At 41.0% G+C, this 18,907-nt stretch overlaps 1 protein-coding gene across 2 annotated transcripts in view; it reads left to right on the top strand.

The window, feature by feature from the left end:
• The window catches only part of PRDM2 (PR/SET domain 2), a 103,468-nt gene that overhangs the window by 40,672 nt on the left and 43,889 nt on the right, over positions 1–18,907 (top strand). The window contains exons 1-2 of one of the 2 annotated variants that reach the window (XM_082865249.1): positions 14,151–14,302; positions 16,236–16,293. The exons of the other annotated variant lie outside the window; for it this stretch is intronic. Coding sequence (XP_082721375.1) covers positions 14,300–14,302; positions 16,236–16,293 — 61 coding nt within the window. The 5' untranslated portion in view covers positions 14,151–14,299. Of the gene's footprint in view, positions 1–14,150; positions 14,303–16,235; positions 16,294–18,907 lie in introns of those variants that run through there. 2 annotated transcript variants of the gene reach the window in all.

Here is an 18,907-nt window from a genome sequence, read left to right as displayed (position 1 = left end):
TAGGGAGAGCCACCTAGAAACCCACATGAGTCTTTCTGTTTGAAACTCCGTTGTGCAAATGCACATACTGGCCCCTTTCCCACCAGCACTGCACTCAGTGGCAGGATTGGTAGGGGAGATTAGAGAGATGAGTAAAACATCCGGGGAGGAGTTTATCGTCTGTTTTATTGCAGCTCAGTGTGGGTCAGGTTTACTAGGTGTTCTAGTTGATGTGTGTACAGGCTCTAGAATAGGGAAGGGGTTGGCAGGAGCCCTCTGGGAGAGGAGGTGATGCTACTTTGTTGTCGAAAAGCAGAGCACAGTGGGGAGGACGCCTGTGAAGAACATTGAGGAGGGGAAGAAAGAAAGATTTGGGGAAAGAAACTCACGGGGACATGAGAGGTCACAGGACATTGCTGGACAACAAGTAGAAACAGAGATGCGGCAAGAGGCTCTGATGGAGACGTGGAGCCTTGTGGGCTGTGTGGTGCTGCAGCCAGACGGAGCAGTGAGCCCTGAGTAGTGCTGAGTGGTACTGAGCAGTCTCGGGGGTATTCCCATTTAGCCTCTGCTTCTGCGTGGTTTGTACCAGCTCCAGATGAGGAAATGGACACGTAGCAAGGGTGGATAACTTGTCCAAGCTCTGTCTGCCAATGAGTGTCAAGAGTCAGAGCTTGAGCCCAGGTTTTGCATGCCTTTTCTTCTTCATAATACTCTGCTTTCTGTCTACTTTTGCCTGTGGTGGACAACAGCAGAAGTGATAGCACTGGTTCCATTTAAAGTTAACATTAGAGAATACATTTAACAAAAGCGAACAGGTGGGCTTCAGTGGAGTTTGATGTCTTGACCTTCCCCAGTAGCCGACAGCTCTTTTCGAGGTTCCTTGGCCAAAGCTGAAGAGTGGAGGCCTGGCTGGATGACAGAGGCCTAGCCATGGTGCCTGAGGATGATTGCAGATGGGCCCTGAGCTTTCTGGGTGCCTGGTGGGCAGGTCCTGTGCCCACTTACAGGGCGCTCATCCCTAGTTCTTGTTGGCAAGTGTTGGAGCAGGGCTTGGGGCAGTTGCAGGTGGCTACGATCCTGTGGAGATAGGGCCCCAGCGTTAGATGTTACATGGCTTGTGAGCTTGTCGCCTTGGGCCCAAGTGAGCAGTGTCCTAGTCGGTCCCCAGTGGAGCTCTCGCTGCCACTAGCTGAGTGATGCCTTTGCTGAACATTGGGTGACCTGTCTCTGAGGGTTTCCTGCCTGGTTGATCCTGCTGTTTTTGTGGTCTGTTTTTAAAAGCTTAGTGCAGCTTTAATGTTTTTGCAACAGTAAGAATCTAGGAATTTTTTTGATTTCTAATTCTACTTCTACTGCTACTGAATTGCTCTAAATTTAGGTAAATAAGTTGGTTGATTTTTTTTTTTTTTTTGCGGTACGCGGGCCTCTCACTGTTGTGGCCTCTCCCGTTGCGGAGCACAGGCTCCGGACACGCAGGCTCAGTGACCATAGCTCACGGGCCCAGCTGCTCCGCGGCATGTGGGATCCTCCCGGACCGAGGCACGAACCCGTGTCCCCTGCATCGGCAGGCGGACTCTCAACCACTGCGCCACCAGGGAAGCCCGGTTGATATTTTTGTGCCTTTGATTCTTGCTGTGTATAACCTTGTTCATAGGGAAATTTATGGATTAACTACAGGTTTTCAAAGCATTTTGCAGAGTTTCAACTGTATTTTAGTGGATGAATTTGCAAAATTCTTAATATATACCATAATGGAGTGTGTTAGGAAATATGCTGTGCTCTAAGGTTGTTATCCTGGTTCTCCTGTCCATGTGGAAACTGGAAGGTGAGACTTGCCTCATACAGAAAAAAAGGGTTAATTATTAAGTTTCCTAAAAGGTAAAAGGACCTCAATTGAACGTAGGGAGTTCAAAATTGTTGATTTTTAAAAATCCAACTGTAATTTGAAAGTAAAAAAAAAAAATTGCTGTGCTTTGCCTAGATAAAAATACTGGGTTCTTTTTCTACATTATGAATTCATTATTGTTTTTAAAACTTATCGAGTTTTTCCTTTTCTTAGGCAGTTTTACATTTCTGTTTACAGAGCTGTTACAGTATTGGGTTGGCCAAAAAGTTTGTTGGGTTTTTGCCGTAAGATGGCTCTAGTAAGCGCTTAGTTGTCTTTAACTTCACTTGAAACGGTTTTGTTAGATTGCATTGTGACAGCTGTCATTATCAGCATGCATTTAAAACGAATCTTATCAAAATTGGTGATCCCCGCCCCCCCCCCCCCGTACGTGGGGGCCTCTCACTGTTGTGGCCTCTCCCATTGCGGAGCACAGGCTCTGGACGCCGGACACGCAGGCTCAGCGGCCATGGCTCACGGGCCCAGCCGCTCCGCGGCGTGTGGGATCTTCCCGGAGTGGGGCACGAACCCGTGTCCCCTGCATCGGCAGGCGGACTCTCAACCACTGCGCCACCAGGGAAGCCCAAAATTGGTGAATTTCTGTGTAGCCATTTTAATATTGAAGATGGAAGAAAAACGGCAACATTTTCGGCGTATTATGCTTTATTATTTCAAGAAAGGTAAAAAAGCAGCCTAAATGCAAAAAAAACCCAAAAGATTCGTGCAGTGTATGGAGAAGGTGCTGTGACTGATCAGATGTGTCAAAAGTGGTTTGTGGAGTTTTGTGCTGGAGATTTCGCGTTGGACGATGCTCCACGGTCACTAGACCAGTTGAAGTTGATAGCGATCAAATCAAAACATTAATTGAGAAGAATCAATGTTATACCGTGTGAGAAATAGCCGACATACTGAAAATATCCAAATCAAGCGCTGAAAATCATTGGCACCATCTTGGTTATGTTAATCACTTTGATGTTTGGGTTCCACGTAAGTTAAGCGAAAAAACTTTCTTGATTGTATTTCTGCATGTGATTCCCTACTAAAACATAACGAAAACGTTGCATTTTTAAAACAAATTGTGACTGGCAGTGAAAAGTGGATACTGTACCATAATGTGGAACGGAAGAGATTGTGGGGCAAGTGAAATGCACCACCACCAACCGCACCAAAGGCCAGTCTTCATCCAAAGAAGTTTTTGTATATGGTGGGATTGGAAGGGAATTCTGTATTATGAGCTCCTTCTGGAAAACCAAACGGGTAATTCCGGCAAGTACTGCTCCCAATTAGACCAACTGAAAGCAGCACTTGGCAAAAAGCATCCAGAATTAGTCAACAGAAAATGCATAATCTCCCATCAGGATAATGCAGTGCGTGTTACTTTGATGACCAGAGAAAAAAGCTTGGCTGGGAAGTTCTGATTTCTGTGTCATATTCACCAGACATTGCACCTTCGGATTTCCATTTATTTTGGTCTTTACAAAATTCTCTTAATGGAAAAAATTTTCTTTTCCCTAGAAGACTCTAAAAGGCACCTGGAACAGTTCTTTGCTCAAAAAGATAAAAAGTTTTGGGAAGTTGGAATTATGAAGTTGCCTGAAAAATGGCAGAGGGTAGTGGAACAGAACAGTGAATACGTTGCTCAATAAAGTTCTTGGTGAAAATGAAAAATGTGTCTTTTATTTTTACTCAAAAACCAAAGGAACTTTTTGGCCAACCCAATACATGAACTTCCATGTTCACAGTAGAACTACAGAGAGGAGAGTGTATATACTTTTACATTTGAAGTTGCCTCTGAAGAACTGAGGAATTGGATAAATACCCCAAGGATACCTTCAAGCTGGTTAAAAATTAATAGACATTTCCTAACCGTTAAAGGTTGTGTGGGGAACTGGGAGTTGCAGCTTCAGACAGGCTCACACGGTGCTCCTGTTAGCATTCACGTTATCTGCTCATACTCTGCGTGCCGCCAAGGACAGTTGCTTTTATTAATGTTAATAGCTTGGTCGACATAGTTTAGGAAGTTGAATGACTTGGAGAAGCAGGCGTTATTTGAAAACATTACTGTTGTTTCTCAAAGTGAAGAAGATAAATGTGGAAAGCAACCGTTTTTCTTTATTACTGCTCAGATTAAACCAGTGTCAGACATTACAAGAGTTCTTGGCTGAATTCATTCATTACAGTGTATTTTGATAGGGACACATCTCATGATTTGACACTTACACGCACATCATGTCGTCAAGTTATGAACCGCTTTCTGTTGATGGTGACAATGACAGCAGTTACTCGTTTCTTTAGCACGTCTGTCTTGTGCCTAGCGCTGTGCTTGGTGCTCCATGTACATCATTGCTAATCCTCCCAATAGCCCTGCAAAGTAGGGAATCATTTTCCTCCTGTGTGGATGAGGTCACTGATGTTTGAGGGGTTCCATGGTTTGCCCAGGTTCGCCCAGCTACTAAATTGTTCAGCTCCGCCTTGCCTAAATCTAGTTTTTGTTTATAATGTTTCTAAGCAGGACACTTACACTGAATAAGTAGCAGTGTTTTATAAGGCTTTGCTAATTAGCCAAGATGAATTTTCACTACTCACTTTAGAATTGCCCACTTTAATCCTAAATAATAAGGCAGTGTGATTAAGTGAAATCTTTGGTATTGGAAAGCTAAGTTATGGTGAAAACTAATGCCTTGAGTTATTTTTGCTTTGGGGTTTATGGATTAAACAGATTTATTGTATTCCTTTGAGCACCTCAAACAGCTTTTAAAAAAAATAGCAGATTAAATTTTTATCCCTTTCCAGCCCTTGTCTATTAAGTGTTTTGGTTTTTTTTAATGACATATTTGTTGGTTTGAGCTTCTTATAAATATTTCATTTCTCTTAAGTTGTGTATTATTTTTGAAATCAGTTTGGAAACCACAGGAACCGAGTGAGACATTGCCTTGGCCTAACTCCCTCAGCAGTGTGGATGGCAGAGGGATTGTGTCTAGGATTGTGGAATTCTTCCATTTTGTTTTATTGATGATTTCAAGAAGCCACTGATGTTTAGTGTCCTCCTCTGCACTAGTGTTCTTTTGTTGAGAATGACTGACTCTTCCACTGAGTAAAATATAACTTTAAAAGTTTTGTTAAGCTGAATGTTATAGATCATGAACGTGTTTTAATTAACATACACTCTAAAAATTAAATCTAGAAACTGATTTTAAGTGTAATTCTGATTTGTTTGTGGTAGAATTGAGTAAAATCATGCTTATTAGTTTCCTTCACTCTCATGATGTGACACCAACAAAAGATAGGGATCTTGTTTGTTTTGTCAAAATGTTTATGGGGGCGTGGCTTTTTATTTTTTACCTTTCCCTTTAAGAATTCATGAACTGTTTGAAGCAGTAGCTTCTTAAGAGGTTTTGTTTGCTGATAAAGCTGTTCCTATTCTAGCATCTTGGCTCATTCTGGAGGAAAAGCAAGAAAGGAAATAAGAATTAGAAAGGAGTTGCCCTAACCTGTTTGTGTGCACTCCTGAATTCTCCTCATGTGGGGCAGGGGTGATTCTTAATTGTGTTTATCCCACAATAGAGTCTTTAGAATATGCGTGCATGTATAAAACTTAAAACTTCTTGGATTTGTAACAAAATGTAATATGGCTTTTTCCACCTGAAACTTTTACTGAGAGTTCTTTATTCAGTTGTTCCTTAAAGGTTTAGTAAGTCCTTAACACCCTTACCCACACTGTAGGCCGGACGGAACTGCTGCTTAGTAATCTGTGCTTTCATTTTCAAATTTCTTAAGCATTTTTCTTTCTGTTCTGTTTAAACTTTCTCTAAAAATTGAGGGGAAGTAACTTTGTTTAAAAGGTTAAAACTTGGCACATATATTGAGAAAAAGTCCTGAGGGATTATGGGTAAGAGACTAGAAAATCCTCAGCATTCTGAAGCACTTATTGTAGCTATTTATTTCCTCTTCTCATTTTTGTGGTCATGACTCTGAAATTTAAAAATATTTTTTGATAGAAGTTTTCATTATATGATGGTGTAGTTATTTTAATTGTTATAGTAAATTTAATATACTTTAATATTACAAAGAATATTTGAATAGCTTCAGAGGTAAGAGATTTGTTTTAATGATAAAATAATGATATTGTATGTGTGTGTATATAAAAATACCAGTTTCTAAGATAAGATTATGACGTCTGAAATCCTTGCTATTTTGATACTTTAAGAACTTTAAATTTTATATGTTCTTATTAGTTTAATCAGTATCTGAATGACCAAAACCTAATCTCACCCTTAATGAAAGAGCTGTATGTTACCCGTTATGTGGAGCTGCAGAGGATTATCTTTGCTTTGGTTAAAAAGAAAAGCAGTAAATAATACTTAGACTAAAATTCATCTTCCCCCTTATTTCTATTAAAGCTACAGTGATAAACAATCTCTTCCTCTTGTACTTATAATCCTACCTCTTGGTGCAGTCTTTTGTAGGTTTCCTGAGCCACCACATGCCACAAAAATGAGGGCAAACTGGTTTGTTCACCCGTGTTTAGAACCCCCAAACAGAATTATGTGTGGTGTCTGAAGTTGAGGGACAGTTTAGAATGGGCAACACTGAAATTTCTGTGCCTTCTGTTATTTTTCTACCATTTGGTTTCTTAGGTTCAGTTTTCCATCTCTCGCCAGTTTGAGGTATAGAATATGCCTTTCTAGTTCTGTTGGGTGTATTTTTGTTTTTAAGCTATGAGGTTTTCAGAACCTGTTTTCCTGTGAAGTAAAGCAGAAAGTCTCAGGTCCCTGTGAGGAATGGGAGGTCACTGCGCTCCACCTCCTGCCTTGGTCCCTTCGCTGTGAAGATGTTAGTGCCGGCATCAGTGGAAACCCATGTTCATTTCGACCAGATTTATGCTGCCGGCAGCACAGTGGTCGTTAGTTGCAGTTTTGATCTTTGTCTGTTTACACATATGGATTGTAATTTTTGTAGGATTAACACTGGAGTTGAAATTACAGTTTCCCCTCTCACTGTCATCCAGACAGATAAAAAGGAATAATTACCAGTAGTCTCAATCTTGGTTGGATTTTTGAACGAGGGGTTTAAGATTGCAGATTTGCTTGCTTTTCGGAGTTTTATTAGTTGCTAAATATATTATTCAGGAAGTATCTCTTCCTTGCTAGGTGTGATCATAGGAGTATTCGATAGCAAGATCAGATTTGAGTGTTAAGCTTAATAACATCTATTTGTGGTTTTGATTCCATCAAAATTATAAATTCAGGAATTGGCTGGAAAATAAATTACTGTCTGTATGCTAAAGCAAATTAAATTCATGGTTGAATCAGAGCGTGGAAAGAATTGACTCAAGAAAAAGTGACCCTTAACTAACACTATTTCTGACCCCTTTCAGTTTTAGAGAGGTGGAGTCTTCTAAATCTCATGGGCAATTGTCAAAAAGTACATGGAATTGGTAAACTTTGTTTTCATAGTAAATGACTGTTATGTTCCCCTCCAACTTCTTTCTGTGTTAAAGCACACTAAGTATGTTGCTCAGGCTTCACTGTTGCTTCTGTATTAAATACAACTGGATCAGTACTTTGCAAATGATACCTTGTTTAAACGAGCCTGATGTGTGTATGTTGAGGGGAGGAGAGAAGGGAAAAATTGCTGACCCAGCTAAACCTTTGAGTGCTGGGAGATGTACAATGTGTGGATTTTATTGTGGCATGCTAGAACAGAGCCTTGGAGTTACAAGGCCAGATCTAAATCCTAGCTCCACCAGTTACCAGCATGTGACTTTGGGTGGATTACTCTACACGTTTTGATCTTCAGTTTACCTGTCTGTGAGATGAGGGTAACACCTACAGTGTAGGGTTGCCTTGAACGAGAGCCTCACAGGAGCATGTGTGGCACACCGACCTTGATCCACTTCATTGTAATTGGTGGCCACCGGCAAAATTAGCTCTGTGGTAACTCTGCCTGTTCTTTGGCCTATCGTGGCGCTTCTGGATTTAAAAAAAAAAAACAAAGAAATGAACAGTTTCAATATCTTCTTTAAAAAATCCATATATTTTGCTTTGGCAACATGGAATGAATTAAGTATAGATTACAAATTAGGTGAGAGTAAAGAGCCTCTTTGGATCTGTAACTAGATACACATTGGGACACTAGAGAATTCCTCAGTTGCTGGAGATCTGCTTCTATCTTGAAAGCTGTCTTGTTTCACTAGTTACCCCAACTAGGACACCTGTGATCACACAGGTTGGTGGATTAGAGAACTCTTGGAATTTGATTTATTGCATAGGCAGAAGTAAACGTCTCACTATTTGCTTGCTGCCCAAATGAAGGGCTTACTATCTTCCTGTTTCTCTGTCTTACCTTTATGTGATCCAAATCACTCGTGACTCTACTGTTACAACGAAATTTTATGCAGGTGAGATTTTGGATGAATTTTGGATACATTTTCTTAGATAGTAAACTATCAGACATCCTTGAAGGTAACTGTGTGGGAGCTATTTCAGTGCTGTTTATGACAGATTAGGAAATCTTGTCATTTTACATCTTTGTGGATATGAATTCAGGGCAAAACTAAAGTGTGAAAGAGCCATTCTCTTCGGAGAAGTTACTATTTAAGTTGACAATGTCAGTTTTATTTATTATGTATTGTACTTATTAAATGTCCTGATTATCTGTGCAGTATTTTTATTGAGCAGTCTGGGGAGTCGGGGTTCTTTTTCAGGGTCACACAGGAGTACTCCTGTCAAGATGCATATTTACATGAACTCACAACTTGACTACATAGTAACACAGGTATCCTTGAGCCCCAGATGTTGTGTTTACGGCTCTTCATGACTGTGTGGGGAGAGGAGCCTTAGGTGCTATCTGATTTTCAAAGAGGTCTAAGATTCCTTCCCGAAAAGATTAGGAACCAGTAAAGTGAACTAGTATGCTTAACTTAAAAAATTAAGAACAGAGTGTTCTTTAGAAGCCGTAAAATCAGTGGATTACAGACTTTAAAAATTGACGTACTCGCAACTTCCGCTGTTAGAGCATTTATATATGTTAATAGAGATGTTAGTGAGTGTTTGACATAATTCTCTCTTATCTCAATTAAACGTCTGTCCTCATTGGACTTGTACATTTCTGTAATGATATCTGGGTGGGATCCTGTGAATCGATGTAGAACAAATGAGTAAAAGAAATGGATGAATTCGGATTTGTTAGGGAAGCAGAATGTTATTGTCTTCATAAGAAGGAACATATGCTGACAATTTAGACTTGTAGGCGTGGGATTTCTGTAATTTGTTTAGTAGAATCTACTGGGCGTAATCCGTACAATTGATTCCATTTATTGAGTCTGTCAGCCACTGTGCAAAGTTAGTTCTTTGTGCACGTTATCTCATGTTCCCTTCCCTAGGACAGTATCAGGTAGTTATCACCAGTATGTATCATAGTTAGTTCCCCTCTGCTCTGAACAAGATTACTTCTCCTTAATCATGTCTTGGCCCATGGCTGCGAAATATAATTTCAGTTCTGTGAATTTCCGTTTTGTGGGCTATTGTTGTTTGGGGACCTGTTTTATTCAGAATGCCACCCCAACACCAGGGAGGGAGAGCGGGGAGAGCCCAGTCCGAGTCTCACTTTAGTTGGGGTCAGCTCTTTGCAGGGAAGATGTGTGACCTTGGTGACACAGGAACCTTTGGGGGCAGGTGAAGTGAGTGACTGGATTGAGAGTGAGACCCCTTCTCCCAGCGTGGACACTGGCCTAGGAGGCAGCTGTGTTTCAAATCCTCATCCTTTTGTGAGCTCTTCCTCCTGGATTTCTTTGTTGCCTGAGGGCATTATTTTACCTCTACACTGGCAAAAGAGAGAAGCAGCATCAACTCGGGACCCTGTGGGATGATCCTTGGAGAGCACCGAGTAAGAGCTAGTGTTTCTAAAAGGCTGTGATCTCAGTGCTGGAGCCTGCTAGCAGAGCTGGAGCCCCGTGGCTGTGGGCTGTAGCTTGTAGCTTGGTTACTAGCAATTCCCTGAGCCTCCTCACTGTACCTGGCTGGATGGTTATTTATATCACCCCACCCCCAGTCTCTCTCTCTCTCTCTCTCTCTCTCTCTCTCTCTCTCTCTCTCTCTGTTTCTCTCCCACTCTCCCCCTTCCTCCCTCTCTCTCTGCCATCCCCATCCTTCCTGCCAGCTTCCTCCCTCCTTCATTCCCTTCTTTATATTTTTAATGAAATACACATTTTCTGGAACATTTTTTCCACTCAAGATTTGCTTCTTGTTGACATTAGTAGGGCCTTTTTTGCAAAGGGGATTGCTTTTCACGAAGTTAGACATATAACTTCCATTTAAAATCTCTTTGGGGCAGACATCTTTGTAGTAATATGTATGTGTTCCCTTATAGCTCTTAACAAAGTGCCTTGTGGGTAATAAGCACCCAAGAAAATGATCAGAATACTTCTACTTCACTGTTATTCCAGAAACTTCACAAAGTACGTAGCGGAAAAATTTTTTTATCTAGTAAGAATAATGAGCTTGGGGTAAATTTTCATAGTAGACTGATAAAGGCTGATACATGTGAGGGTGAGATGAGTTGTTAAATAGGCTAGTAGGATTTTGTTTTTAGGTGGAGGTCTGTAAGAGAAAAAATCTGGAATTGAATTTATATGTAACTTGTGGTTTTAAAAATAATTGCTTTGTGAAGAGAATACAATACATTTTAGTTCCTTCTCTGCTTCTTGAATCTGAAAGACAACCTCGGCAGTTTTGAGTTAGTCAGAGGGGTGAATTTGTGCTACCCCGGCTACATGCCTAAGCCCTGGAGAGCTCCAGCCTCTTTTCCGATGGGAGCAGAGATGTGTCATTTCATACGCTCTGATAGAGGCGCATCTGCAGGCGTGAAAGGGGCTGGAGGACAGTTGAGGTCTTGAACAGAAGGGAGTGAGCTCATTTAGCGATAGTGATGAAGAGTCTTAAAAATTATACTGGAATAAAAGCGTCTCATTTCATGGTAGATCCCAGTGATTTGGTAGTGTAGTAGCTATAAATTCTTTTGTGTTTATAAATGAATTGCTTAAACCTCTACCAAAATGTGTCATATTCAAATGCCATTGCCAAATTTTTACATTTTAGGAGAAGCAAAATAAAAGCTAGTGAACAAGACTCTCATGGTGATCAGAGTTGACTGCCAAGACATTGACCCTCAGCTTATACCTGGGAGGTACTCAGGGTGATTGTTTAAGTTAGATTTTTGACTTAAATAATTATGGGTATGGTAACCAAGTACATTGAAACAAGAAAAAGAATAGGGGGTGTGTGGCTTTTCAAAAGGAGGAGACAAATCAATTTTTTGTTTGAAGTAATGTGGTGCGTGGCAAAGAGAATTGAAGGATATATACCAAAAGGCTCACAGTGGTCATGTGAATGCTTAAGCAGTTAGAGCTATTTAATAATGTCTGTTATGAATACAGTTGACCCTGAACAACATGGGTTTGAACTACAGGGTTCCCCTTATATGCAGATGGTTTTCAGTAATGAATAGTGCAGTACTCAATGATCTGAGGTTGGTTGAATCCGAGGATGCAGAAACCCAGCTAGGGAGGAGCCGCGTATACGGGGGGCTGACTACAAGTCATACAGAAATTTTCAACTTTGTAGAGGGTCAATGTCCTGAACCCCCCCTGTGCTGTTCAAGGGTCAAATGTATTTTAAACCCCAAATGTCACTGTATCTCTGTTGTGGATTTGGTGTTCCTGGGGAGAGTGCATTCTGGACACTGCTGCGGGGTACAGGTAGGAGATGGAAAAGAGAAACACTTCAATACTTTTTTTTTTTTTTTTTGCGGTACGCGGGCCTCTCACTGTTGTGGCCTCTATCATTGCGGAGCGCAGGCTCAGCGGCCATGGCTCACGGGCCCAGCCGCTCTGCGGCACGTGGGATCTTCCCGGACCGGGGCACGAACCCGCGTCCCCTGTATCGGCAGGCGGACTCTCGACCACTGCGCCACCAGGGATGCCCCACTTCAATACTTTTTGCTGTGCAGGCAAAGTGGAAAGTTGAGGCCTTTTTCAAACGGTACTGATGTAAAATTGCATACGTTAATCTCAGCCAAAAGAAACATTTTCTCTTGTCTCATTAATTTTGCTTTTGTAGGTATTTCTTTTTAAAAAATCATTTATTTTTTGCAGCATGTAACCAAATGTTCATCTAGAAAAATTAGAAAATACAAACAGATGGAGAAACAGGTATCCTACCCTCATCAATAATCTTGTCACCAGGAGCCACCTGCCAACATCTTAATGCAGATCCTTTTGGTTTACATCTGTGGATAAATTTTAGCCTGATTTTATTAATTGGTGTTATGGCTTGACCGTTGTTCCTGTGGGCATTTCTGTATACAAATGTAAAGGATGAATTTTACATGTTGCAATTGTGTTGCCTCAGATTTATATCTAGATTTTACTTCCTGAAAGTATTTTTAAACTAAGTTTTGTAATTAATTCATCAGGGTATAGCATTGTAAAACTTATCATGGGCTTTGGGAGGAGAAAATAGACTTTCCTTTTGCTGAGACTGACCAATTCTCGAGGGTGTGGCTGTCCCCTGTGTTTTAGGGTCGCAGGCACTTGTAACGGACCACCTGCCTGCACAGCGCCCAGGCCTGGTTTGTTTGGCCACAGGGGACTGACACCTGAACTTTGAATTAAGTTCTTTACTTTGCAGTTGCCAATTCACTTTCTATATGTAAGGTTTTCAGACTTTAGATACATTTTTTTTTCCTGTAAAATAAAGGCTACTGAAAATCCATGAGAAGAACTTGAGAAATTAAAATGATTGTAAAACAGAACAGGCTAGCAGCTTGTTTAAGTTTCAGAGGTATTTAATTAGTCTCTAACATTTTGTTTATGCCACAAGACTTTTTGAGGTTCCCAAGAGCGTAAGGAAATTTGAAGCTTTCTTAATTTGAAGTTACTGAAGTTTATTTGGGGAACCATTTCTAGTGTTTGGAATTATCCAGTCAAAGCCACTAAAAGCCTTTTTTAAAAAAGAAATTAAAAACTCCCTTCAGATGTGATCGCTGTTCTTCCATCAGCCTGACATTTGGAAGAGGCAGGGAGCCAGAGCCTCCACAGCAGCAAAGACTGTGCCCCGCTCCCCCGCCCCCCCCATCCCTCACTCGGGCTGCAAGCATTCCAGGAATTTATACTGTGATCTGCAGCGCTGAAAAATCCAGAACTTTGTTCCATTGTTTCTGTTGAAGCAAAGCCTAGAGTCCTGTTTTAATACCATGAGCAACTTAAAACCAGAGAGGTTTTATTTTTATAATTTGCCTCCGGGATTGCAGACAGCTCTTGGTGAGGAGTTTAACTACAGAAAAAGATTTGAAATTTTGCCCAAGCAGCATAACAGAAGTTTTTACTACCAGGTACATTTCAAGGTTATTTTCTGTGTGAAAAAAATCTGTAGAAAATGTATAGCGTATCACTTTCGTAAAAACCAACTGTTGCAGCATCTTACTGCTTTAAATTCCTCTCTTTGAAACACAGTGGACTGATGGGGCTAAGGCCACAAGTGGTTTGTTTACCCACTGGTCTCACCTTGGCCAGTTGTAACGGCCACTTCTGATCATCTGATAAACACGTTCTTGCGTGTGTGGTGACATTGTCGACCTTTACACAGGGAAGCCTTTCTGGTTGCAGTTTCTCACGTGTGGCCTGCTGCCACAGGTTTCCTTCTGATGACTTCCAGGGTAGTAAACTCAGTATCTTTTTCTTTTTTTTTTTAAAGAATACATGAAAGGACTCCCCTGGTGATCCAGTGGTTCAGACTCTGCGCTTCCACTGCAGGGGGCACAGGTTCGATCCCTGGTCGGGGAACTGAGATCCCACGTGCCGCGTGGCACAGCCCAAAAACAAACAAAAAACAACAAAAAAAATGAAGATTATTGAAATGACCTGTTATTCTTCGTGGAAAGCCTAGTTTTGTATATCCGTTTCCAGCTTCTTTTCCCTCTACTCATCACACCCACTGCAGAATGTTAAACCAGATGTGAAACAGTGCTGAGGTCTAACTCTGACCACCCTCAAGGAGCTCACACAGCATCATTTTGGCTATTCTTACAGCTAACAGTTTTGCTGTTGTCCATTGGTTCCCCTTCCTTACTACCTGATCTGCTAGAGATCTTGTTTGTTTGTGGGTTTTTTTTTTTTAATCCTATGAAGAAGTCATTTAACATGAACTTTATGCTTTTTCCCCAGTTAAGCTTTTCATCTTGTTTGGGGCTTGCTGTCGTGAAAACCACTCCCTTGCCTTTCAGATATTGAAAAAGATGCATAATGACTTTGTACGTTCATGATGAATTTCTCAGACTTGCCTGAAATGCATATGGCACTGTTAATTCTTTTCAAGGGTGAAATTGGAACCCACAAAGTGTCACTAACAAGGCTGTTAGAACACGGTGGATAGAATGGTGAGTTGGATGGGAATAAAAGTCCCAGTTTTACTACAAACTTGCTGTGAGATTTTAGGCAGTTCTTGTAAATGAGAGAAAGCTCAGAGAAGTGTGTTTGTGAAGTTCGGTTAAACCGTCTTCAAGGCTCTTTCTACTTCAAATCCTAGGGTTCTTCTCTCTCTTACCTTTTAATACAGCCCATTAATTCCATTATTCCATGTCTGTTGTCATCTCTAAGATCTGTATCCTCTGCTTAGCTGAATACTTTGTTGAAGCCTTTCTTCAGCCTTGTGTGAAAGCATGCGTCTAGTCTTCAGATTTCCTATGTGGGAGCCTCTCATTTCAAGATAGAAGAGAAAGATTTTTGCCATAGAATGGTCACAGAAGGAGGACAGTCTAGATGGTAATGTCATAAGGCTCGGGAGAGGGATGTTAAGATGTTAAGCCCATCAAACTGATCAGACTGTCAAATGCCAAAGAGAGACTTGGGGGCAGATAAAGAAATTAGGGGTTTTGTGATTACAAGATCAGAGGTAACCGTCCGAGTGGAGTTCCGGTAGCGAAGAGAGGATGAAAGTTCCGTTGCATGGATGAAGGGCTGAGTGAGTGAGGAACTGGAGGCAGCAGGCACACCCACCCTCTGGGGGGTCAGGGTTGGTCCCTGTTCAGGTCAGCCTATTTCCTTGATGACCTTTCATGGTGTGACTGTGGGTCTTGCCTGGTTTGGAATCATCTTTGCATCTGAGTAAGACGGTAAGCTCCCCAGACAAAGATGGGCTGGACCTGCTTCCGTGCACTGATACTGAATTCTGATTTTAAGCTTCAGAGTGGGGTAGCTCCCCAGTGAGGAGGCAGGCAGTGCACGTAGAGTTACATATGGTTCTAAATTTAATTCATTTCAATCACCAAATGCATGAGCCTTCACTGTTGTGATGAATTTTTAATGTAACTTGAGCAGGCCTTCTAGAATTTTGCATTCTCTCTGATGCCTGAACATTTTTAACTGAAACATTATTCTTTAGAATTTCCTGGTGTCTGTCTAGCTCATCAGAAGAGTAGAAAATAGTCCAGAACTTAAATTATTCATGTGATGCTTTAGGCGATTTTGGTTTTGCACCTTGCATTGCAGGCACCAGCAGCGTAATGCCACATGTTGTCTTTAAAATGTAGTCATTGTGGCCGTCTGATTTCTCTATATGGTAGCTGTTTCTCTAGAAAATCCAATTTTATTGATATTATTGAACATATTTGCTCAGATTGGGGTTCCGTGCTGTTGACTGATAACTTGCTTCTGGCATAAGATAAAATTGAACTGGAAAAAAAATCTCCATTCCAACTTGATCATTCCTTTTCTTTAGATGTAATGAAAGTCTTTATATCACTTTACTTTCATTTGCCGTTGAAAACGAGTGAAATAATGGATATAAAGTGCTTTGTAAAGAATGTTTATATTATGCATTATTGTTCTGAAGAACTAATTTTATGTAGTAGAGCACTTTCGGTATCGTCGTGGTTGGGTTTTAATTCTGACTCCTCTAGAGATACTTCAGTTGTGTGACCTCTAGCCGATGACTTCATGTCTGTGGTCCTTGGGGTCTGTAAAATGAGAGGCATGGATTGGGACTTTCGGGCCGTCTAGCAGAATGGCACTTAAGTGGTAAGGGCATCAGTTTTACAACATGGGCATGGGATAGGCCTGAGAGTAAGTATACCACATCCGATCCCCAACTAAGAACCAAAGATTATTATTTGGGGGAGGGTGGTGGGGGGAGAACCTTGCTGCAGTGGATAACTGCTGCTTTCCTTCTGTTTTCATTCAGTTTTCTTCATCTTTATGTGTGTATTTCTTTTCCTTATATACATGAAGTTTTGTCCTGTCCTTCATTATGTTCTTTGTCATTGTCTGCATTCCACTTTCCTTGTGTTTCATTCCTGTATCTTTCTTGTTTAGACCATCTGGAGCACGCAGCTGGCAGAGCCTCTATGTAGGACCCTTCAGGAACCTGAGGGTAAGTGCACACGTGTACTTACCAGGCTCCCAGCGGCTCTGCCGGACCAGTTCTCCAGGCACCTCTTGCCTCACAGACAGGAACTAACACATCTCCCTCCCTTTGTAAAAGTCCTTACAGGTTGTTTTTGGTTATGAGTTGTTTTTGGTTTTGTTTTCTTTTAATTTGATTGCATATAGAACGAAAACCAAGTATCAGGGGGGAAAATGTATTGATTTAAGGAAATATAGCAGGTGCCACCGGGTGTTATTACAGTATTTGGCTTTGTGAGTGACACTCGGCCTACCTAAGTGTGAGTCAGGATACCCGGGTTCAGACTTCTGTCATAGATTGATCAGTCAGTCCCCTTGGGACCCTGGTCTTCAGTTTCTCTCAGAAAAAATAGCAGGTAGGACAGGTGATTTCAGTAGCCCCTTCATCTCTAGTCTACACTCCTAATGGGAAGTAACTCAGGTATTAGATGATTCTGATAAAGATTGAGAAAATCACTTTATGTATCAGATAATCTCAATTCCATGAATGAGTGATGATTATATTCATGATAGACTCATTTTCATCGTAAACTAAGTCTATCAGTGTTCACCAGAGGCACTCAGGAGGTAAATTTAATTGTTCCATTTCTTGGTTTTTAGAATTGGTGTATTAGTGTTACTCGAATACTTAAAAAATGTTTATAAATATGTAGACTGTGGAGCCCCGTATTGGTTTAGCCCAGTGGTTCTTAATGTAGAGAGACAACCCCTCCCTCCTTTCGGGTGAGACATAGGCCACGTCTGGAGACACTTGCTCGTCACAGGTAGAAGGAGGGGCATGCTATTGGCATCTAGTGGGTGGAGGTCAGTGATGCTTCTGAGCGTCCTCTGATGCTTCAGACAGCCCCACAGCAGCGAGTGATCTCCCCAGATGTCAGGCGTGCTGTGGTCGGGACGCTTGTAGCAGCCTGTGGTGGGTACTCTTGTTTGTCCTCCGAGTAGAATGCACATGTCCCGCAAGTGGCGTGTCTTCCCAGGGCGCAGATCAGGCTTTCCTGGTCCTGGTGTTTAAAGAGGATACCAGGGGTGGCACGGGGGTGGGGGGATCTGAGGGTGGTACAGCTTCTCACTGCTTAGGTTTGGAGAGTCTAAAAATAAGGCATTTGACATTCAGTATCAGCTAGGTGTTCTAATATTCTTTTATTCAGGGAATAAAACTAAAAATAGCACTTTTACCTTTTAGTTATATGATTTCATTCTTAGTACATATTAATGAAAGGTACTGTTCAAGTTGTGCTTTGCTTTATGTAAATCTAGAAATTTTACTTATTTAATAGTCTATTTATACATATAGGCCAGTTTATTTTTTTTGTACAACCTGCTACCAGGTTCATATAGCACTTGATAGGTTTCAGGAAATTTTTTGAATTGCTTTTGCAAGGGATTGTATTACAACAAATTGACATCTGTTTTTCTGTTATATTTACAGTGTGACTTAAAAAAAAGTATTTAAGGTTTATGCATAAGAGGTAGGGTTTACACCTCCAGTTTTACTTATTTCGAAAGTTCATACCTGTACCAAGTAGAAAGTAAGAGGTTAGTTAAAAAAAAGAAAAGGGTCACATTCGTTTGTCCTGTTTGGGGTACATGAGGTGGTACTGATATAAAAATTTGGGGGTTTTGATCCAGGGAAAAAACTGTCTGAATATAACTTTTGAATCAGGTGTCTGTGGGCACTAGGAGCCCTTTCTGTGAACCTCATCAGACAGGAACTGCACTTGCTAGAGCAATTATGTTAATAGCTAGGTAATCATTTATATTTGCATTGTTTGCTACCAGCAGTCTGATGTGGGCGGGGCATCACAGACAAGGAAGGGCATATATCATCATGAGGATAAGAAAACTGGTTGAATCCAATTCCCTTAAAACACAGCTGTAGTTTTCAAGAGCCTTTGTCATCATTAGATTTAGGCTAAGTGCTATTAAGTTGACAAAGGGAGAAAGACTTGAAAGAGGAGGTTACTTCTTACAATATGAAAAGGTGTATTCATGTCCTTGCCCCTTGCAGAGGGGATTGGTTTATAACCCTTCCACCTGGAGACTCGAATGGGCCATCTCCAGGCAGACTCTCAGCTTCTGTTTCCACCAGAGTGTGTGGTTCCAGTGAAGTATATGCTTGTGTCCTGGGTTCCACTTCAGCTGCCTTTAGAAGTGAACGGATTGGTGTGTTGTTATCAGGAATTTGAAGGTTTTATATAATTGCAAAAAAACAGCTTTTTTTTTTTTTTAACAGGCTGAAGAGTTAGGGATTTAAAATGGTATTTTAGAATTTGTTTTTTAAGACTGACAAATTAAATGGCTGATTATTAAGTACTCTATACTTTATTTTTCTTGTTTGCATCTCAAGTATTTATCAAAATCTGGGGATGTTTTTTAAGGTTAATATTTGCTTTGTATTGTAATTGATGTTTCTGTTTTTAATCCTGATCTTTGCAGTGGTGGTATTTTGTATCTCTGACCTCATTTTCATCTGTTGTCTGTATTTTAGTTAATTATTCCCCTCTCTAGTGATTCTCTGTTAAGGAGAATACCATTTTCCAGAAGCTCTGAGTGGTTTCTAGTTTGTCGTTTTACTAGACCAG

This window comes from Leucopleurus acutus (genome assembly GCF_964270905.1).
Source record: "Leucopleurus acutus genome assembly, chromosome: 2".
Classification (NCBI taxonomy): Eukaryota; Metazoa; Chordata; class Mammalia; order Artiodactyla; family Delphinidae; genus Leucopleurus; species Leucopleurus acutus.
The sequence above is the reverse complement of the archived record's forward strand: the minus strand, read 5'-3'. Positions and strand labels throughout refer to the sequence as shown.